The following is a 17,394-nucleotide window of genomic DNA, read 5'->3' on the forward strand; positions in this document are numbered from 1 at the left end:
GATCAATTTATCTAGATAAATTGGTCGCATGCATAGCACACGTTCTAATTTCTTACGTGTGAATCAATTAATTTGAGGCGTAAACACTGAGCGGCTCTAGGGTTTCGATGTAGTTCAGCGTCCGGTACCAGTCCCCATCAAAGTAGTCATAGTGGCCTATCATCTTTGCATCCAATATATATGTAGCATGAGAAGATTATGGATCAACTAATCTAGATGAATTGGTCGCATGCATAGCACAAATTCCAATTTCTTACGTGTGAATCAATTAATTTGAGGCGTAAACACTGAGCAGCTCTAGGGTTTCGACGTAGTTGAGCGTCCGGTACCAGTCCCCATCAAAGTAGTCATAGCGGCCTATCATCTTTGCGACCAGTGTCCCATGGTCTCCATGCTCGACCCGTACCACGCCTTCCCGTTCTATCTTCCAGCTCGACGGCGGTGTGCTCTTTGGCCTATGTCCAAAGAATCCCAACCCGTTGCGCCTTGTAAGGACGCAATCTGCAAAGACGAAATGCGGCCGTGGGACACCTACATGAAGCTTGTACCGAAGGCTCCATGGTTGCGGCCCCGGCTCCAAAACCCACACGTCGGGCAGGATGACAAAACCCAGCCTCCCGTGCATCTCCGTCAGGTGGTATTTCCTATACTTGTCGGGCAGACGGGGCAGCGGCGTGGCGGCGGAGGCGAAACACTCGGCGTCGAGATCAAACGACACAATCCTAGTGTCACCGCCGACGTTTACCCAGTGCGTTACGCCGTCGACGCTAACGACGCCGGCGGCGAGATCGCACCTCGCGCCACCGGCGGGGGGCGGCACCTCCCGCCACGCCGTCTCCCCCAGTGTGAGCACCTGCACGGTCGTGAAGTCGCAGAGCCGGTCATAGCTGCAGGGAACGTGCACCACCTTGTACCTCCCCGTGGTCGGGTGGTACGCGAAGCTGTACGCCGCGTCCCACCGCTCGTAGCCGCGGCGGCCGGCGAATACGCCGGCGCACGGCAGCGGCGGGAGACGCATCGTGTCGCCGGTGGCCGGGTTGGCCACGGTGAGGGCGCCGCCGGCCCGCGCCTCGTTGTAGCAGATGCAGAGCAGGCCGTTGCAGGTGCCAACCGGGTAGGAGCGGTGGCTGGCGGTGGGTAGCTTCGTCCTCCAGAGCGACTCTGACGAGAGGTCGCGGATAACGTAGGCCACCCCGTCGCCCCAGATCAGGGGCATGGGTCGGCTCTCCATCTCCGTGGTGCGCTCGTTGACGGCGTCTCGCCAGCGCCGGCAGACGAGGCGTGCCCGCCGGCGGCTGCTTGGCGGCAGCTTCCGTATGATCTCCACCAGCACGTCCGTGGAGAAGCTCTGCTCCGTCGCCATGGCTTGGTCGTGTCTCTTGTTAGTTTCTTTGATTTGACGATTCCCGTGGTTAATTCTCGTGTCCTTTTTAGGTACGGTAGAACTGTAGAAGATGCCAAGATGGGATCAGAGTCCCGATCGACTTGGTTGCCATGTTGTTTGGTATTTTTTGTTGGAACTAACCTAACGTAGCTGATAAGTTTTCCATGAGGTTGGGGTGTAAGTCGAGACCGTGATGGATACGACTGGCACTCTAGTTTTTTTCCTGTGAGGCTTTTTTGGTGTGTTTTCAAAACTGATATGAACATTCACTCACATAACCTCTATGAGGACCAACAAGAAAGTGAGTTGGCTGATCTTTGGATACACGAAGTCATTACAGATGTCTCGCTATCAACAAAAATGTCATCTACCACTGAAAGAATATTTCATATTTATAAGACACCAAAGTGCCAAACATAACCGAAACATACAATGCTACACAAGATCGTGCTAAATCCATTATGGGCTCAAATCTTGCACCGGGCACGCCTGTCTGCAACCTGTGGGAGCGGCGTCATATAAATCTCAGTGGCTCTATGGTCTCGACATACGATGCACGACAATGTTCCAGAGGAGGGCCTTGGGCTTGACAAAGAGGCCAGCACATGGCGTGGATAGTAGCGGGACATGCAGGGCAGCGTCTCGCCGATGGCTGGGTTCACCATCCTGATGGTGCGGCGCCGCTAGGTACCTACTCGGTGTTGCTTGCACAAGCAGCGCAACCCATTATTCGTCATCGCTGGTTTAGTATTATTATTATTATTTAGCTAGGGAGGTCCCAAAAAATCTAGAGCTGCTTTATATTCCAAGATGTGGAGATTTACATCGAGGCCCCTAATAAAGTAAAAGAAGTAGAAACCAGGACCTGGAGTTTTACATAAAGGACCTAGCAATACAAATTTAAAAAGAAATCAGGGATGAACGAGTTGTGCACTACGGAGACAAAGTGCACACGACGTCTAAGCCTGTCCTGCCGCTACTAGGGACAAACCACTTGGAGCACTGTTACACGCTAGGACGGAATGGACGAAGATCCTCCGCATCGGCCTTTCGCCTGGATGAAGTGCATCCAACATCCCGTGGCTAAGGACAGTGGCTAGGTGACAACGGCCATCACAAGTCCCATGTTGATCTTCTCCAAGGAACAGTAACAACTCAAAGACCTTGCCATCTTCTAGCACCGATGCATACCGAGACTCTCTCTTCTTCCCCTTCTCTTATTGCAACTCATAGAGTATCAAACCATGATTGCATACCATCTCTTAGACTAGCTTTAGCTCTCTTCATTGTTAAAGAAAATAAATACTTAAATCTAGCCATGCGCCTATTAACATCTTGATCATTCTTATTAAAAATATCATCATTTTTTGGTCCCACAAGCTCCAACATCCTGTGATGAGTATCTCCATAAAGAAACCCATGGAGGTATCTTATTTTGGCTTCTTGTATTTTATCATGAATATGCATATCTGAGTTCCATTCAAATTCAATGGCCCACCAGAAACTTTTCCTGAAGCTGCATTCAAAGAACAAGTGCATAATGGTTTCTTCACGGTAGTTGTCGCAGAGGATGCAATCATGAAATTCGAAGAATTTTTTTTTCTGTTTCATAAGTTCATTGGTATTGAGTATTTATTTTAACAAAAGTTTTGCAAAAAGTTGAAGTCTTGGCAGGTTGCATGATTTCCATATGTTTAGAATTTCTTCAAGAGTCTCATGTTGTCCAATTAATTTCTTGTATACTTTCTTCGTCGAGAAATAACTACCCCAACTTAATGTCATGACTTTCATTAATATTGAGGTCTTGAAGTTCTTCTTGAAGGCCATGCATTTCATCCGAGAAATGTTCTCGCTATTATTAGAGCATGCTTTTCAACAGTATCATTCTGGTATTTTGCAAAGGAATATAGATGTGGGTATTGATCTTCTTGTTGGATATGGTGCCCTAAAGCCAAATAATAAAGAATATTTATTATTATATATCAATAGTTCATAATATTTTTTATGCCATGCTATAACTGTATCAGCCGGAAACATTGGTACACATGTGATATGTAAACAAACCAGTGTTCCTAGCAAGATTTATACGAACTAGCTCATTGTGGCCAAACATGATTGAGGTTTCACGGTCATGGATATTTATGTCAATTGGTAATGAGATCATATAATTGGATGAATGATATGATAAACATTCTCAATTTAAGTATTGCAACACGATCAAGTAACAAAGTTCATCGTTGCGATATTTATGAAGGGATTTCTATTTTCGTGCCCTCAGTTCCTTAGTTGTGCTCAGTTTTCCCCAGCTCCTTAGTTTTTCCTCAGTTTTCCCCAAGTTCTTGTTTGAAACCCGCAGAAGCAGCTCAGACGGCAGGATTCCCGTTAAGTTGACCGTTCCGTGCTGTGCTGACGTGTGGGCCGCGTCGTGTGGGCCCTCGTCGCGTGGAGCTGGTAGAAAGGGACCGCGTGGGACAGGACGAGATAGCGTTTGGTTGCACGTGAGCAGGAGCTCAGTTTTGTCTCTCTCGGCCCAAATTGGCATTTTCCCTTTTAAGAGCACCTTTTCCCCTCTTTCTCTCTCTATCTTTTTCACCAAATTAGTATCAAATCTAGAGAAGCTTCTCTATTTCTACCTTTCGACCCTTGTTTTTTGCCCAATATGGCAGGAAATCTAGAAGCTAGTATATGATAAATTCACAGCAGCATAATCAGAAAACTAAGTATAATACATAAACTGCATACAGCAGTCAAAAGCAGCCAATAACATTGTTAATGTTCACGACAAACTAAGATGAAAAAAAATACAAGACGCACGCAATGTATGGCCAGCTAGAAGATTCCTCATTGCTCATATATTTCTTCGTCGCCCCATCCGTGCATTATCCCAAGGAAATATTCATTGAACTCCTTCCGTTTGCAGTGTGCGGCCAATACATCCTCCAGACGGTATGGCCTGTGTTCATTTCTCAGACTGTAGTTTCCCATTCTATCCACATATCGTGGCCACTCATCCTAGGCCTTTGTATCATGAATGTACTCTCTGATATAACCCAAATCGGGTAGTAGATGCAGCCAGGTAGAAGTGTCGGGTGCACTCTGGTGTCGATGGAGATACACCGGATATAATGCACGAAGAAGGCATGACTGCCAATGTTACTGACCGGATGGAGAGAGCGGCTCTGAGTGTCCACACGGTACACCAATGGTTGGTCCTCCAAAAGCATGTTGTCCAACAACACAAGCAGCAGATCACCATCCGACTTCACAAGATAAAACTTGTCATTTCCAAGTTGTGGAAATGAAATTAGTGTCTCCATCTTGACAGTGCTCGCGCGCTGCTGCAACTGTACATTGGTGCACACTATTCTTCCGGACTCAAAATTATCCATAGCTATTGCATACAGTTCACCATTGAACGGGGTAATGCAACGCAAACTATGGTTCTCCATCGAAAAACTACCATCTCCCCAATCTTCATATATATCCTTAGTTGGAGTGCTCTCATCGACCCAACTAATTTCGTTCGGGTAATGTGTGCAAACGAAGACCATAGTCGGGGATTTGATTACAGCGACTGAATTCAGAAAAACAGATGGCATCTGCGCCTCAAACATAGTGTTCGATGCCTTTGTGAGTGGGTTCAGAAGCCGTATCTTGTGCGGCGGGTTCTTCTGGGCAAGCACGATGACACCACGGCAAAAGCCGACGAAGTAGTATCTAAAATATATTGATGAAGATAACATTCAACACTAAGATTGAAAATAAGAATATATTAACCCTATAGATATGGAGGAATTTGAACCTTGCACGAACTTTCGATAGATCTATGGTGACGTAGCGGGATGTGCCGAGTTGGAGGAAGGTGAACTCAGCGGCGCGTGGAAGGGCGTGGTCTACCATGATCCATTCGTGCAGGTGCACGTCGGGCTCAGGTAAACCTGAGCGCCAATTTCTACAGACTTGCCTCATAGCAGAGTAGGCGTCCACGTACTCCTCATTCGCCAGTAAGCATTCGCCGATCTTGTGAAGTGGTCCGTCACCCACGAGAGAGGCCCAGCTCACGGAGGCGCCGCGCTTGGATGCGCCGCCCTCGGAGGCGACGGGCTTGGAGGCGACGGGCTCGGCGGCGACGCGCTTGGAGGCGATGGGCTCGGAGGCGATGAGCTCGGAGGCGACGGGCTCGGAGGCGACGGGCTCGGCGGCGACGGGCTCGACGGCGACGGGCTCGGATGCGACGGGCTCAGATGCGACGGGCTCGGATGCGACGGGCTCGGCGGCGACGGGCTCGGAGGCGACGGGCTCGGGGGCGATGGCCGCCGGCGCATTCTTCTTCTCCATCGCCGGTAGGGCTCGTACGGCGGTTGGGGTTTTTTCCTTCGATTTGGAGAAGTTGATGGGACGTGAGAGGCGTGGTTTCGTGCGTGAGCGAGAATGAGACGTACTGTGTGCAGAGGGAGGGAGAGAGGGGCTTACGCGTCCAAAATGCGACCCGCGTCCACTAGTGCACGTTTGCACCGCGACACGCGTCAACAATGGCACGTCTTCCACTTCTGCACCGCAACACGCGTCCTCGAGTCTAACCTTGAAAATTTAGATATACTCAGGTATACCCTCGAGTCATATACTAGCATTTTTTGTGTGCTCAGTTTTCCCCTTGGGTGATAATACTGGCTAGTGCAATATACTCAGTTTTACCCTCAAGTGGCTGGTCAACAGAGAGTCAACAAATGGGATTAACCAATTAAATGAGTTATTTAATGTGCAAAAAATTCCGAAAAAGAGTGGCACTTACTCATGGAGTCTTTACCACAAGTTGCCACTTCTCAAATCATAGATAAATCATAGATAAATCAAGTTTTACCACAAATTGCCACTTCTCAAATCACCTAGTAGCTATGAAGGTGCATGGTTTTCCACAATAAGCCCTAGCCAAAACAGCTTTCCCCAAAACATACTTTATCTGAATGAGGCCATAATTTTCACACTCATGTATATTTGTATTGCAAATAGTTTGAGGTAGGCCAAGATGGGTTTCGTTGTACAAAACACGCATTTTTCATTTTTTAAATCTCATATTTGAATCCCTTAGTTTGTTTACTACTCACTTGCCCTTGGTTTCTTGATACTACTCAGTTTTGCCCTCTCCCTTCACAAATTCTGTTGACCACCAAAACCCACCGGCGAGCAGCGACGGGCAACACGTAGAGCCGGGAGGCTCCTAGGACTGCTGGTGGGCCCTGGTCCCTCGGGCGACGGCCCGCAATGCTCCGGCACGCACGTCCGATGCTGGTGCAAGGGCGTGCCACCTAACCTATACCTGGTCAGGAAGGTGATGGATTGCTTCGACTAGTTTCCTGCATGGCATACACGTAAACATTAAATACGAGCCTCGATCGGCTCTCAGGTTATCCTGTGAATCGGCTCATGGAGCCGATCCACCCATGATTCGTATTGGATCTACGATAACATGGTGGTCCTGCTTGATCAATACTAAGCTAAAACGATCTACGACGATTTAGGGTTTTCACCACATAACCGGAACGTCTTGCACGTAATTGAGCCTGGCGGGTACGAAAGATGACGGAAAATCAACCCTAGAAAAGGCCTAAAAACCAACATGAAGTTGATCCTCGGAACATCCCTTCTAGGATCAGCAAACCGTACCTCACGCCCTACTGGATCCTTCAACCTGTTTGCAAGGCCTAACCATATGGATATTAAACTAATCCTTGAAGAACAAGGAACAACCGTAACAGATCGAATCTACCAAATAAAGACTAAGCAAGGTGCTGCCCATACACCTAAGATAGATGTAAGGACAGCTAGATATCTAGGGATAGCACAACTAAGCAAATACATCAAGAAAGTACCGATGCTAACCCTAAAGTATCTACGATAACGGTGTTGCTCGCCATCAAAAAGGCTTCAGTACAAGCAACACATGAACAACGAATAAATAAGATACTGCCTAGATCGCAAGATGCTATCTAGGCAGCATAGCGCTTACCCGGAAGAAACCCTCGAAACAAGGGATGGCGATGCGCCTAGATTGGTTTGTTGTGAACGTGATCGTCCTCTTTCTCAATAACCCTAGATACATATTTATAGTCCGTAGACTTTCTAACTTAGGAATAATCCCAACCGTGCACGAGCTAAACTCTATCTTTTAATTCTAACCGACACGTAACCTACTATAATTTACAGATACACGGACAATCTAGCCCAAACTCTTGCACGAGGCCGATTAATGAATATTTCCCGTGTATATTCTCCAAGCCTATCTCAATCACGGCCCACCTCCTGACTTGGTTAAAATCTGGTGATAACACATGCCCCCCTGGTTTTGGCAATGATAATTCCAAAACCACTCTGTTTTTCTTCGTAGGGTCATGTCGTGGCAGAGCAGAATCGTCGCAGTATCCTTTCATCATGATGCCTTGCCTTCTCAACTTCTCTGCACGATTTGACAGTTTTTTGGCACCACTTCCTCGGAAACTGCTATAGCATTAAATCTCCACTATATCCCCTTTATTTAACCGTGCCGAACAGTTCGCCTCTTCATCCCTTTGCTCTGTACTAGCCATCGGCAAAAAACCCCTTCCTCTGTAGCAATGTCTTCCTCTTCCTCCTCCTCCGCCTCGTCGGGTCTCTCTTTCCAATCCTCCTCCTCCAGCGAGCCGATACCAGAACACGACCTGATGGCGCAATACGAGAAGGAGGCTCCCAAGCATTGGGACGATGAGGAGTGGGACTTCACCGTCAGGGTGAACGATGACCTACCCCTGGCCGCCGTCGGGTAAGATGACGACCTACCCCTGACCGACGGGAAGGCGGACCTCCGGTTCCTCGTTGACGGGGAATTGGAGGGAGAGAGCGAAGACGACCTCTACTCCTGGGACAGCTTCACCTCCTACGACGAGGAGGAGGAAGAGGAGGAGGATGACTCCTCCTCCGACGAGTACCCGCCGGCAAAGCGCTTCCGCGCTTGGTCGGAGGACGACGACGACGATGATGATGAGGAGGAAGAAGCCCCGGCCGAGGGCTACGGCAGCAGCGACGAGGAGCTCGCCGGAAGCAGCGCCGATGACAGCTACGACGGCGACGACGAGGCCAGCGACGGCCCTTAGAATAGGAACTACTAGTATAGGACTAGTAGTAGTTCTTGAGCAATCGGCTCTTCTTTTGTTCTTCCTTTCTTGAGCAATCGGCTCTTCGTTGTAAAAAACCCCCTTTATTAATGAAGAAGTGTTTCCAATTGATCTTGCCGATAGTCAAAGTCAGTCAACTCTCAAAGAGCCGATGGCATCGCATCAGCCTTTACCATAAAACGCGAGTGATGTCTACGGGTGCTTCTATTCTTGTAGACAGTGTTGGGCCTCCAAGAGCAGAGGTTTGTAGAACAGCAGCAAGTTTTCCCTTAAGTGGATCACCCAAGGTTTATCGAACTCAGGGAGGAAGAGGTCAAAGATATCCCTCTCATGCAACCCTGCAACCACAAAGCAAGAAGTCTCTTGTGTCCCCAACACACCAAATAGGTGCACTAGTTTGGCGAAGAGATAGTGAAATACAGGTGGTATGAATAAATATGAGCAGTAGCAACGCAGCAGTAGTAACGCAGTAAAACAGTAAACAAGCAGCGATAGCAGTATTTAGGAACAAGGCCTAGGGATCATACTTTCACTAGTGGACACTCTCAACTTTGATCACATAACAGAATAGATAAATGCATACTCTACACTCTCTTGTTGGATGATGAACACCATTGCGTAGGATTACACGAACCCTCAATGCCGGAGTTAACAAGCTCCACAATATTCAATGTTCATATTTAAATAACCTTAGAGTGCATGACAGATCAACACAACTAAACCAAGTACTAACATAGCATGCACACTACTACCATCACACTATGAAAGGAGGAATAGATCACATCAATACCATCATAGTAATAGTTAACTTCATAATCTACAAGAGATCACAATCATATACTACGCCAAGTACTACATGATGCACACACTGTCCACTTTACATCATGCAGGAGGAATAGAATACTTTAATAACATCACTAGAGTAGCACATAGATGAATTGTGAGACAAAACTCATATGAATCTCAATCATGTAAGGCAGCTCATGAGATCATTGTATTGAAGTACATGGGAGAGAGATTAACCACATAGCTACCGGTACAGCCCCGAGCCTCGATGGAGAACTACTCCCTCCTCATGGGAGACAACAGCGTTGATGAAGATGGCGGTGGTGTCGATGGAGGAGCCTTCCGGGGGCACTTCCCCGCCCCGGCGGCGTGCCGAAACAGGGACTCCTGTCCCCCAGATCTTGGCTTCGCGATGGCGGCGGCTCTGGATGGTTTCTCGTACCGTGGCTTTTCCGTATCGAGGTTTTAGGTCGAGGGGCTTCTTATAGACGAAGAGGCGGCGTCACAAGGTCAACGAGGCGACGACACCATAGGGGGGCGCGGGCCACCCCGAGGCCGCGCCGGCCTATGGTCTGGTGGGCCTGTGGCCCCCCTCTGACGACTCTCGGGTGTTCTGGATGCTTCCGGGCAAAATAGGACCCTGGGCGTTGATTTCGTCCAATTCCGAGAATATTTCCTTACTAGGATTTCTGAAACCAAAAACAGCAGAAAATAGCAACTGGCCCTTCGGCATCTCGTCAATAGGTTAGTTCCGGAAAACGCATAAATATGACATAAAGTGTGCATAAAACATGTAGATATCATCAACAATGTGGCATGGAACATAAGAAATTATCGATACGTCGGAGACGTATCAGCATCCCCAAGCTTAGTTCCTGCTCGTCCCGAGCAGGTAAACGATAAAAAGATAATTTCTGAAGTGACATGCTACCAACATAATCTTGATCATCCTATTGTAAATCATATGAGATGAATGCAGCGATTCGAAGCAATGTTAATGCAATGAGTAAACAATTGAATCATATAGCAAAGACTTTTCATGAATAGTACTTTCAAGACAAGCATCAATGAGTCTTGCATAAGAGTTAACTCATAAAGCAATAATTTCATAGTATAGGTATCGAAGCAACACAAAGGAAGATTAAGTTTCAGCGGTTGCTTTCAACTTGTAACATGTATATCTCATGGAACCGAAGTATGAGTGCCTTTTACCTTTCCTCCCCGGCAACGGCGCCAGAAAATAGCTTGATGGCGCGTGGTTGACGAGGGAGGAAATGGTGTAGCTTTCCTTCGTTCCCCGGCAACGGCGCCAGAAAATAGCTTGATGTCTACGGGTGCTTCTATTCTTGTAGACAGTGTTGGGCCTCCAAGAGCAGAGGTTTGTAGAACAGCAGCAAGTTTTCCCTTAAGTGGATCACCCAAGGTTTATCGAACTCAGGGAGGAAGAGGTCAAAGATATCCCTCTCATGCAACCCTGCAACCACAAAGCAAGAAGTCTCTTGTGTCCCCAACACACCAAATAGGTGCACTAGTTCGGCGAAGAGATAGTGAAATACAGGTGGTATGAATAAATATGAGCAGTAGCAACGCAGCAGTAGTAACGCAGTAAAACAGTAAACAAGCAGCGATAGCAGTATTTAGGAACAAGGCCTAGGGATCATACTTTCACTAGTGGACACTCTCAACTTTGATCACATAACAGAATAGATAAATGCATACTCTACACTCTCTTGTTGGATGATGAACACCATTGCGTAGGATTACACGAACCCTCAATGCCGGAGTTAACAAGCTCCACAATATTCAATGTTCATATTTAAATAACCTTAGAGTGCATGGCAGATCAACACAACTAAACCAAGTACTAACATAGCATGCACACTACTACCATCACACTATGAAAGGAGGAATAGATCACATCAATACCATCATAGTAATAGTTAACTTCATAATCTACAAGAGATCACAATCATATACTACGCCAAGTACTACATGATGCACACACTGTCCACTTTACATCATGCAGGAGGAATAGAATACTTTAATAACATCACTAGAGTAGCACATAGATGAATTGTGATACAAAACTCATATGAATCTCAATCATGTAAGGCAGCTCATGAGATCATTGTATTGAAGTACATGGGAGAGAGATTAACCACATAGCTACCGGTACAGCCCCGAGCCTCGATGGAGAACTACTCCCTCCTCATGGGAGACAACAGCGTTGATGAAGATGGCGGTGGTGTCGATGGAGGAGCCTTCCGGGGGCACTTCCCCGTCCCGGCGGCGTGCCGGAACAGAGACTCATGTCCCCCAGATCTTGGCTTCGCGATGGCGGTGGCTCTGGATGGTTTCTCGTACCGTGGCTTTTCCGTATCGAGGTTTTAGCTCGAGGGGCTTCTTATAGGCGAAGAGGCGGCGTCAGAAGGTCAACGAGGTGTGGCACCCCCGGGATCAGGGTTAGACAAATACCAGATCTTCGTCTGACATAAGCCTAACCTAGAGCTCGAGAGACTACAGTGAGAGAATCGGTAACACAACAGTGACTCTACGACTCAAAAAGTAATACAAGCTCATAACTGAGCGAAGAACCAAAGTATTACAAGCAGAGGTCACTGACCTGGCATACATAAATCAACGGAAGCAAAGTTATGCTATTAGACATAGCAAGATAGCAAAAGGCCTAAGAGGCCAGGAGCATAACGGCGACGTCCCAGCCCATAGATTCCAGGCTGCCACCTGGGAACCCCAAGCTACTCGTCGATGTCGACTAGAAACCACCATCTGTTGGAGAGACTTCGTCTGAAACAAAAGCATGCAAAGCTGAGTACAGGGACTCAGCAAGACTTAGTACAACCTTTTAGCAAAGCGGGTATGCGGGCTTTCTGTAGAGCTTCTTTTGCGTAAAGCCTATTTTCCTTTAATAAACAAGAGGGAGAAGAAGTTCGACTACTCAGAACCTTTTAAAAGAGATAAGTGAGCGATATCTCTAGCTCTACTGATCATCATATTGTATCCACCAATCTTCATCATCTCGAACCACTATCCTCGGATTACCCCCTCAACACCCGAAGAAGGTATCCGTAACACACATTGATTGCCAAGTTTTACGATTAGGTTAAAGTTCTCTATGATCTCCACGTCCGTTCCCAAGTCGTCCGTAACCGTGGACACGGCTTTTCGAAAAGATTTAACCCTGCAGGGGTGCACAACTTTACCCACACGTACCAGCCGACTCTTAATGCCAGATCATAAGCTCTCTTCCTTGGAAAGCCGGCAGAGGGTGGCTGACCACGACCTTTACCTTGCTGTCGCCGAGACCATGAGTCACGCGCTAAGGATTGTTCCGCCGTAACGGGTCAAGTCCCGAAGTCGGTCCTTAACGATGTGAGGCGAGGTGGGTTTCCCCAGGGGCCGCAACCCCCAGCCACCACGGCCACGCTTACCTACCTGTTATGTACCTTTTCCCCCAAAGCAGAATGCAATGCATATGTCCAGATAACGCGCAAACTATGTGACTCATGGAATCTACTAGGCAAGTTAGTGAGTCGAGAGGGTACCATAATAGGGCCTCGTGTGGTTGTACGCTCAGTCTTGGTTCAAGAGGCGAGAACTCGGTTCCTAGGGTCGGCAGAAACGAAACAACCCACCACATCCCAATGTGGCCTCTCGTCTGAGCCTTTAATCATGTTTATCATCATCTCTATACTTACCACGTCAACCTGTCATGCTAGATTCATTTCATTGTAAAGGCTCCAGTCCGAAGACCGGAGTAGCAGCGTAACAAACTAAGCATGGCTAAGCATAAAGAGATAAAGGCTCTAGCGACGCACACATGCCCAACCTAGTTATGCTAGGAGCAGTGGATCAGGTATTTGAGGCTACAAGGGTGGAACATGCAATAGATAGGAGAACTCTACCTATCGATAAAAGACGGTTGAATCGTGTGCACTATGTAGGAACCAGAAGTAAAAGCATTTCAAAAACAAATATGAACCAGGCTAGGGCTTGCCTTTGTCCCTGACAAACCGAAGTGGATCTTCGATAATCCTGTACTTGACTTGTTCGTCGGTGGACAAGTATTGATCTGCGTCATTGTCGGACTTCATCGTCTCGAACTCGTGCTCTATCGATCGCGAAGAAGCAAACACTAGAAATAAGAAATAACATTCAATACATGGCATCGATGCAATGCGCATACAAGGATGATGATATGTCATATTAATGTTATTGAAACTAACCCTAAGCCATCATTGTCAAATTAAATGGAATTCGAATGCATAAAACATTGCATTTCGATGACTTCCATAAAGTGGTATTTCATTGTTCTAACAAAATTGTTAATTGAAGTTGTTTAACTATGCATGATGATAGCATAAGTAGATAGGTTTCATTTTTATGAACATTTTGACATATTATACACCTTTTTCTGATTTAAAATGAAATAGCTATGAATTAAACAAGTTTTATCCATTTTCTGAAAATTAGGAAAATGAATTATGACGTGGGCATGACGTCATGATGACGTCAGCCACGCCATGAGCTCCCTGGGAGCTCGGGTTGAGCTCAAATCGGACGATTTGGCCCCCGATTGAGGGCGCGCGAGAGGGGAATAGATGCAGGGCGACGCGGGCGACCTTTTGGTGGTGGCGCCGCCCGCGGATGGTCGCCGGAGCCGGCCGGCGGCGAGCTTGCGCGGAGGCCGGGGTCGGGCGCACGTCGCGGCGGGGCTACGGAGGGGGAGAGGGCAAGACGAGGGCACCAGGAGGTGCGGTTTCTCACCCCGGTGACGATGGCGGTGATGGCGAGGCCGGAGGTGGCCGGACGGCGACGCCATGGTCGACGGAGGCCGTGGCCGGCCACGGGGAAGATGACGTCGGGGCGGCGATTCCGGCCCTCCCTCGCCGATTCCTTCTACGAGGGGCCTCGGGGAGTCGAGGCGGAGCGAGTGGCGGTCGTGGCTGGGCGCGGGGAGTTCGGTAACGGCGGCGCGAGGTGACGGCCGGAGCTAGGGTTAGCTCGGGCGCGTTACAGAGAGAGAGAGGAGGAGAGCGCCGGGGTGGGGAAAGGATGAGGACGAGAGGAGGGAGGGCGAGGAGGGGTCTCCAGGACGTCTCCTGCCCAGGCGGTGGCAAGCGGGGAGGTGGCGCCGGCGAGCGCCAGCGCTGCCAGTGCATTGCCTGCTGTCGAGGAGGAAGAAGACAACGGGAATTTTCTGAAAAACCCCATGCTCTTTTGGGATTTCTCTGGAAAAGCTAAAACAGGGCTAAAAACAATAGATTTTGTAATTTGGAAATCCTTTTGGAGTTCAAAAATAACTCTAGACTTTATGTAAAATACTTAGTGGTCCTTCTAATTATATTTGAGGGTCCAACTGTTTGGTTTGAAACATTTTGAGAGGATTTCAAACAGAGGGAAATTGCACACATTAGGGTTTCCACTTTATTTGAAAAGCAAATTTTTCTTAATGCATTTTATATGATGCTCATGATGCACAAACAACTCCTAATTAGGGTTTAGCAAAACAGGGATGTTACAACTCTATCCCCCTTACAAGAATCTCGTCCCCGAGATTCCTAAGGTAGAAACAGAGAAGGTAACAAGGACTACACCGATCTTCAACGAGTTTGTTGATACCACACCGATCTTCTTTGTTGAAGAACTTGATCCACGACACCATGAAGAAGTTGACCCACATCACCATGAAGAGGTTGATCTTTAACACTATGAAGAGCTCTTCATTTTGCTTTCTTCACTCTAAAGGAAAGAGGGAATAACTCTGGACGGTGGATCTTTACAAAGATCGAGTATCTCATGGTTAACTCATGGAAGGAGTGTTCGGAAACAACTCTTGAGCTAGGAAACATGAAACACATCAAGGTAACGAAGAGACAAAAGAAGTTTCAAATTTTTGGTAGACAATTGCTCCACGCTTAACAAAAACATGAAGGACAAGGTAGCGAGGAGTTAAACTGCCTTTGATACCATGACGAGACACTCTTAGAGAGGGTGACTCGTAGAAGCACAAAAGATTACCAACCAGAGAAACTTTGGATTTAAGAATCATAGTCACTCTTCGGGTAGGATACATGAAATGATTGTTGTCTACTCAAAAGGCTAGGGCCTAGATGACTGACGAATTCACACAACGTGTGAATTGATTAGAATTTCAGGTAATGACCAACGGAAAGGGAAGGGTACTGGCTAGAGAAGTGCCAAGGATCAGCGGTGAGTGAAATTTTTCCGAACGAAGTTGTTGTCACCGGAGAATGATTTCGAGGGATTGACCGAGAGACACTTAGCAACACTGCTTATGATGTTCTCCTTGATGTTCTAGACACCAATATTAGGCTATTGACTAGCCTTCAATAAGTCATCAAGCGGAGGTCGAGACTTCAGGATTTGAAAAGCATCATAAGGGCAACTCCTAGAATAAGTCATACAAGATCCTTATGGAGAATGGTTATTCTTGATGATTCAAGAGATTATGGCATTAGGCCTTCCGACTAATGTGTTAACCACGACATCAATCTTGTCGGATTTACAAAGAGACCTATGTCAAAATTCCTTGAGAAACACTAACCATCATTGCCGCTTGAGATTCAGTTTAGGTTAGGTGTAAGATATTTCAGACTCAGAATGTCCGATTAGAAAAATTGCAACAGTTACCACAAAGGTAAAGTCGCTAGACTCTCAAGTTATAGACTACAATATCAAGCTCCAAAAGATTGAGCCAGATTGCATAATCCATATGGTTACGACTGCCAAAGGCAATTGCGCGCATATGAACTTGCAATGTAACACCTTTGAGTCATTGTGGGGACATCAAAGAAGATATTGAAGCTATTCAGCTTCTTCTTTTTTTTTTTGAACAAACCAGTCAGTAGCTTAGTGTGCATAGAGGAATGTTTCAAGGAATGGAGGTAACAACCTTCCATATCAAGAATACTTCGCACATGCCTGACTGACTTGCGATGATTCCCGAGGAAAACAAAGGAAACTCGACTCAGATCCACGGCGACATCTTTCAGCATATGCACGTGAACAAAAGAAGGTCACTTCCAACATCCAGAACACATACTTCATGATAACACAAAGATGATTCTCATAAGTTTCCAATATTAGTGCCAACTATTCAATATGAATCTCTTTTAAACTTGGAGGAAATAAGAATGTCGTCGATGGGCTTAACAACAATCTTATCAAGATACTCCAATGAGGGACTCATATTCTATATGGACTCGACAGAAATATTGGTCAGACCAAAGGACATGAAGGTATACTCAGACGAGACACCATGAGTATAAAGATCATCAAGATAATCCTTGGAACTGGGTTTGATTTGACGATAGCCCAAGCTCAAACCAAATATGGGGAAGATGGAATATCCACAAAGGAGATACTTCCTTACTTCAACATGAACGAAACTAGACATCCCTTTAAGAAGAGTCAAGTCGGATAGAGCCCTTGTCTTTCAACTCTCCAAGTTATTGTTTAAGCTCAACCGACTAGTCCAGGATATCCAGTACGGTTTCTTGGAGAAATAGTGATTCAGAGAACCAACGTACTCACGACTTGATAACACGGTCATGTGACAACATGACGATACCTCTAGAAAGACATCCAGAATATCACGAACCACCGATATATCACTGAGTTAGAGAGGGGATCTTGCTTTACAAAGCAACCGATGGGGTCTTGAGAGCTTTGGCATAACCTAACTCTTTGACCAAATATGTGCGCCTGAACAAAAGGACTTAGCAGCACAAACAAACTTCGCTTAGTAATTGGCGAACCAATCATGCTAAGAATGACACAAACATCCTTGGATTTTGAAGCAATAAGAATTGATAAGAATCTCAGATGGCCACATCAATACGCACACCCCAACATTCCCAAGCATATACAGCTCGAGGAAAGGGTGAGTAAAGATATGTAAGAGCATCACTTCATCAATAAGGCCATGATACAAAGCACGACCTCATGATATATAAGAGGGTGATACTCCAAGGTAGAACAGAACAGAAGCTAACGAGGCCTCTTAATCTGCGGATTACAATTCTTTGACCAAGT

At 46.8% G+C, this 17,394-nt stretch overlaps 1 protein-coding gene across 1 annotated transcript; it reads right to left on the minus strand.

Annotated features, from left to right (window-relative positions):
* Nucleotides 1-268: 268 nt before the first annotated feature.
* LOC127348253 (F-box protein At1g11270-like) lies at nt 269-1,363 on the minus strand. Its single transcript, XM_051374337.1, has one exon. It carries the CDS (start codon nt 1,361-1,363, stop codon nt 269-271), a length of 1,095 nt encoding a protein of 364 aa, XP_051230297.1.
* Between the last annotated feature and the right edge of the window lie 16,031 nt (nt 1,364-17,394).

The sequence above is a fragment of the Lolium perenne genome, chromosome 4 (genome assembly GCF_019359855.2).
Source record: "Lolium perenne isolate Kyuss_39 chromosome 4, Kyuss_2.0, whole genome shotgun sequence".
NCBI classification, from domain to species: domain Eukaryota; kingdom Viridiplantae; phylum Streptophyta; class Magnoliopsida; order Poales; family Poaceae; genus Lolium; species Lolium perenne.

Coding starts and splice junctions, on each gene's coding strand:
- LOC127348253 (XM_051374337.1), bottom strand. CDS start 1,363: ATGGCGACGGAGCAGAGCTTCTCCACGGACGTGCTGGTGGAGATCATA.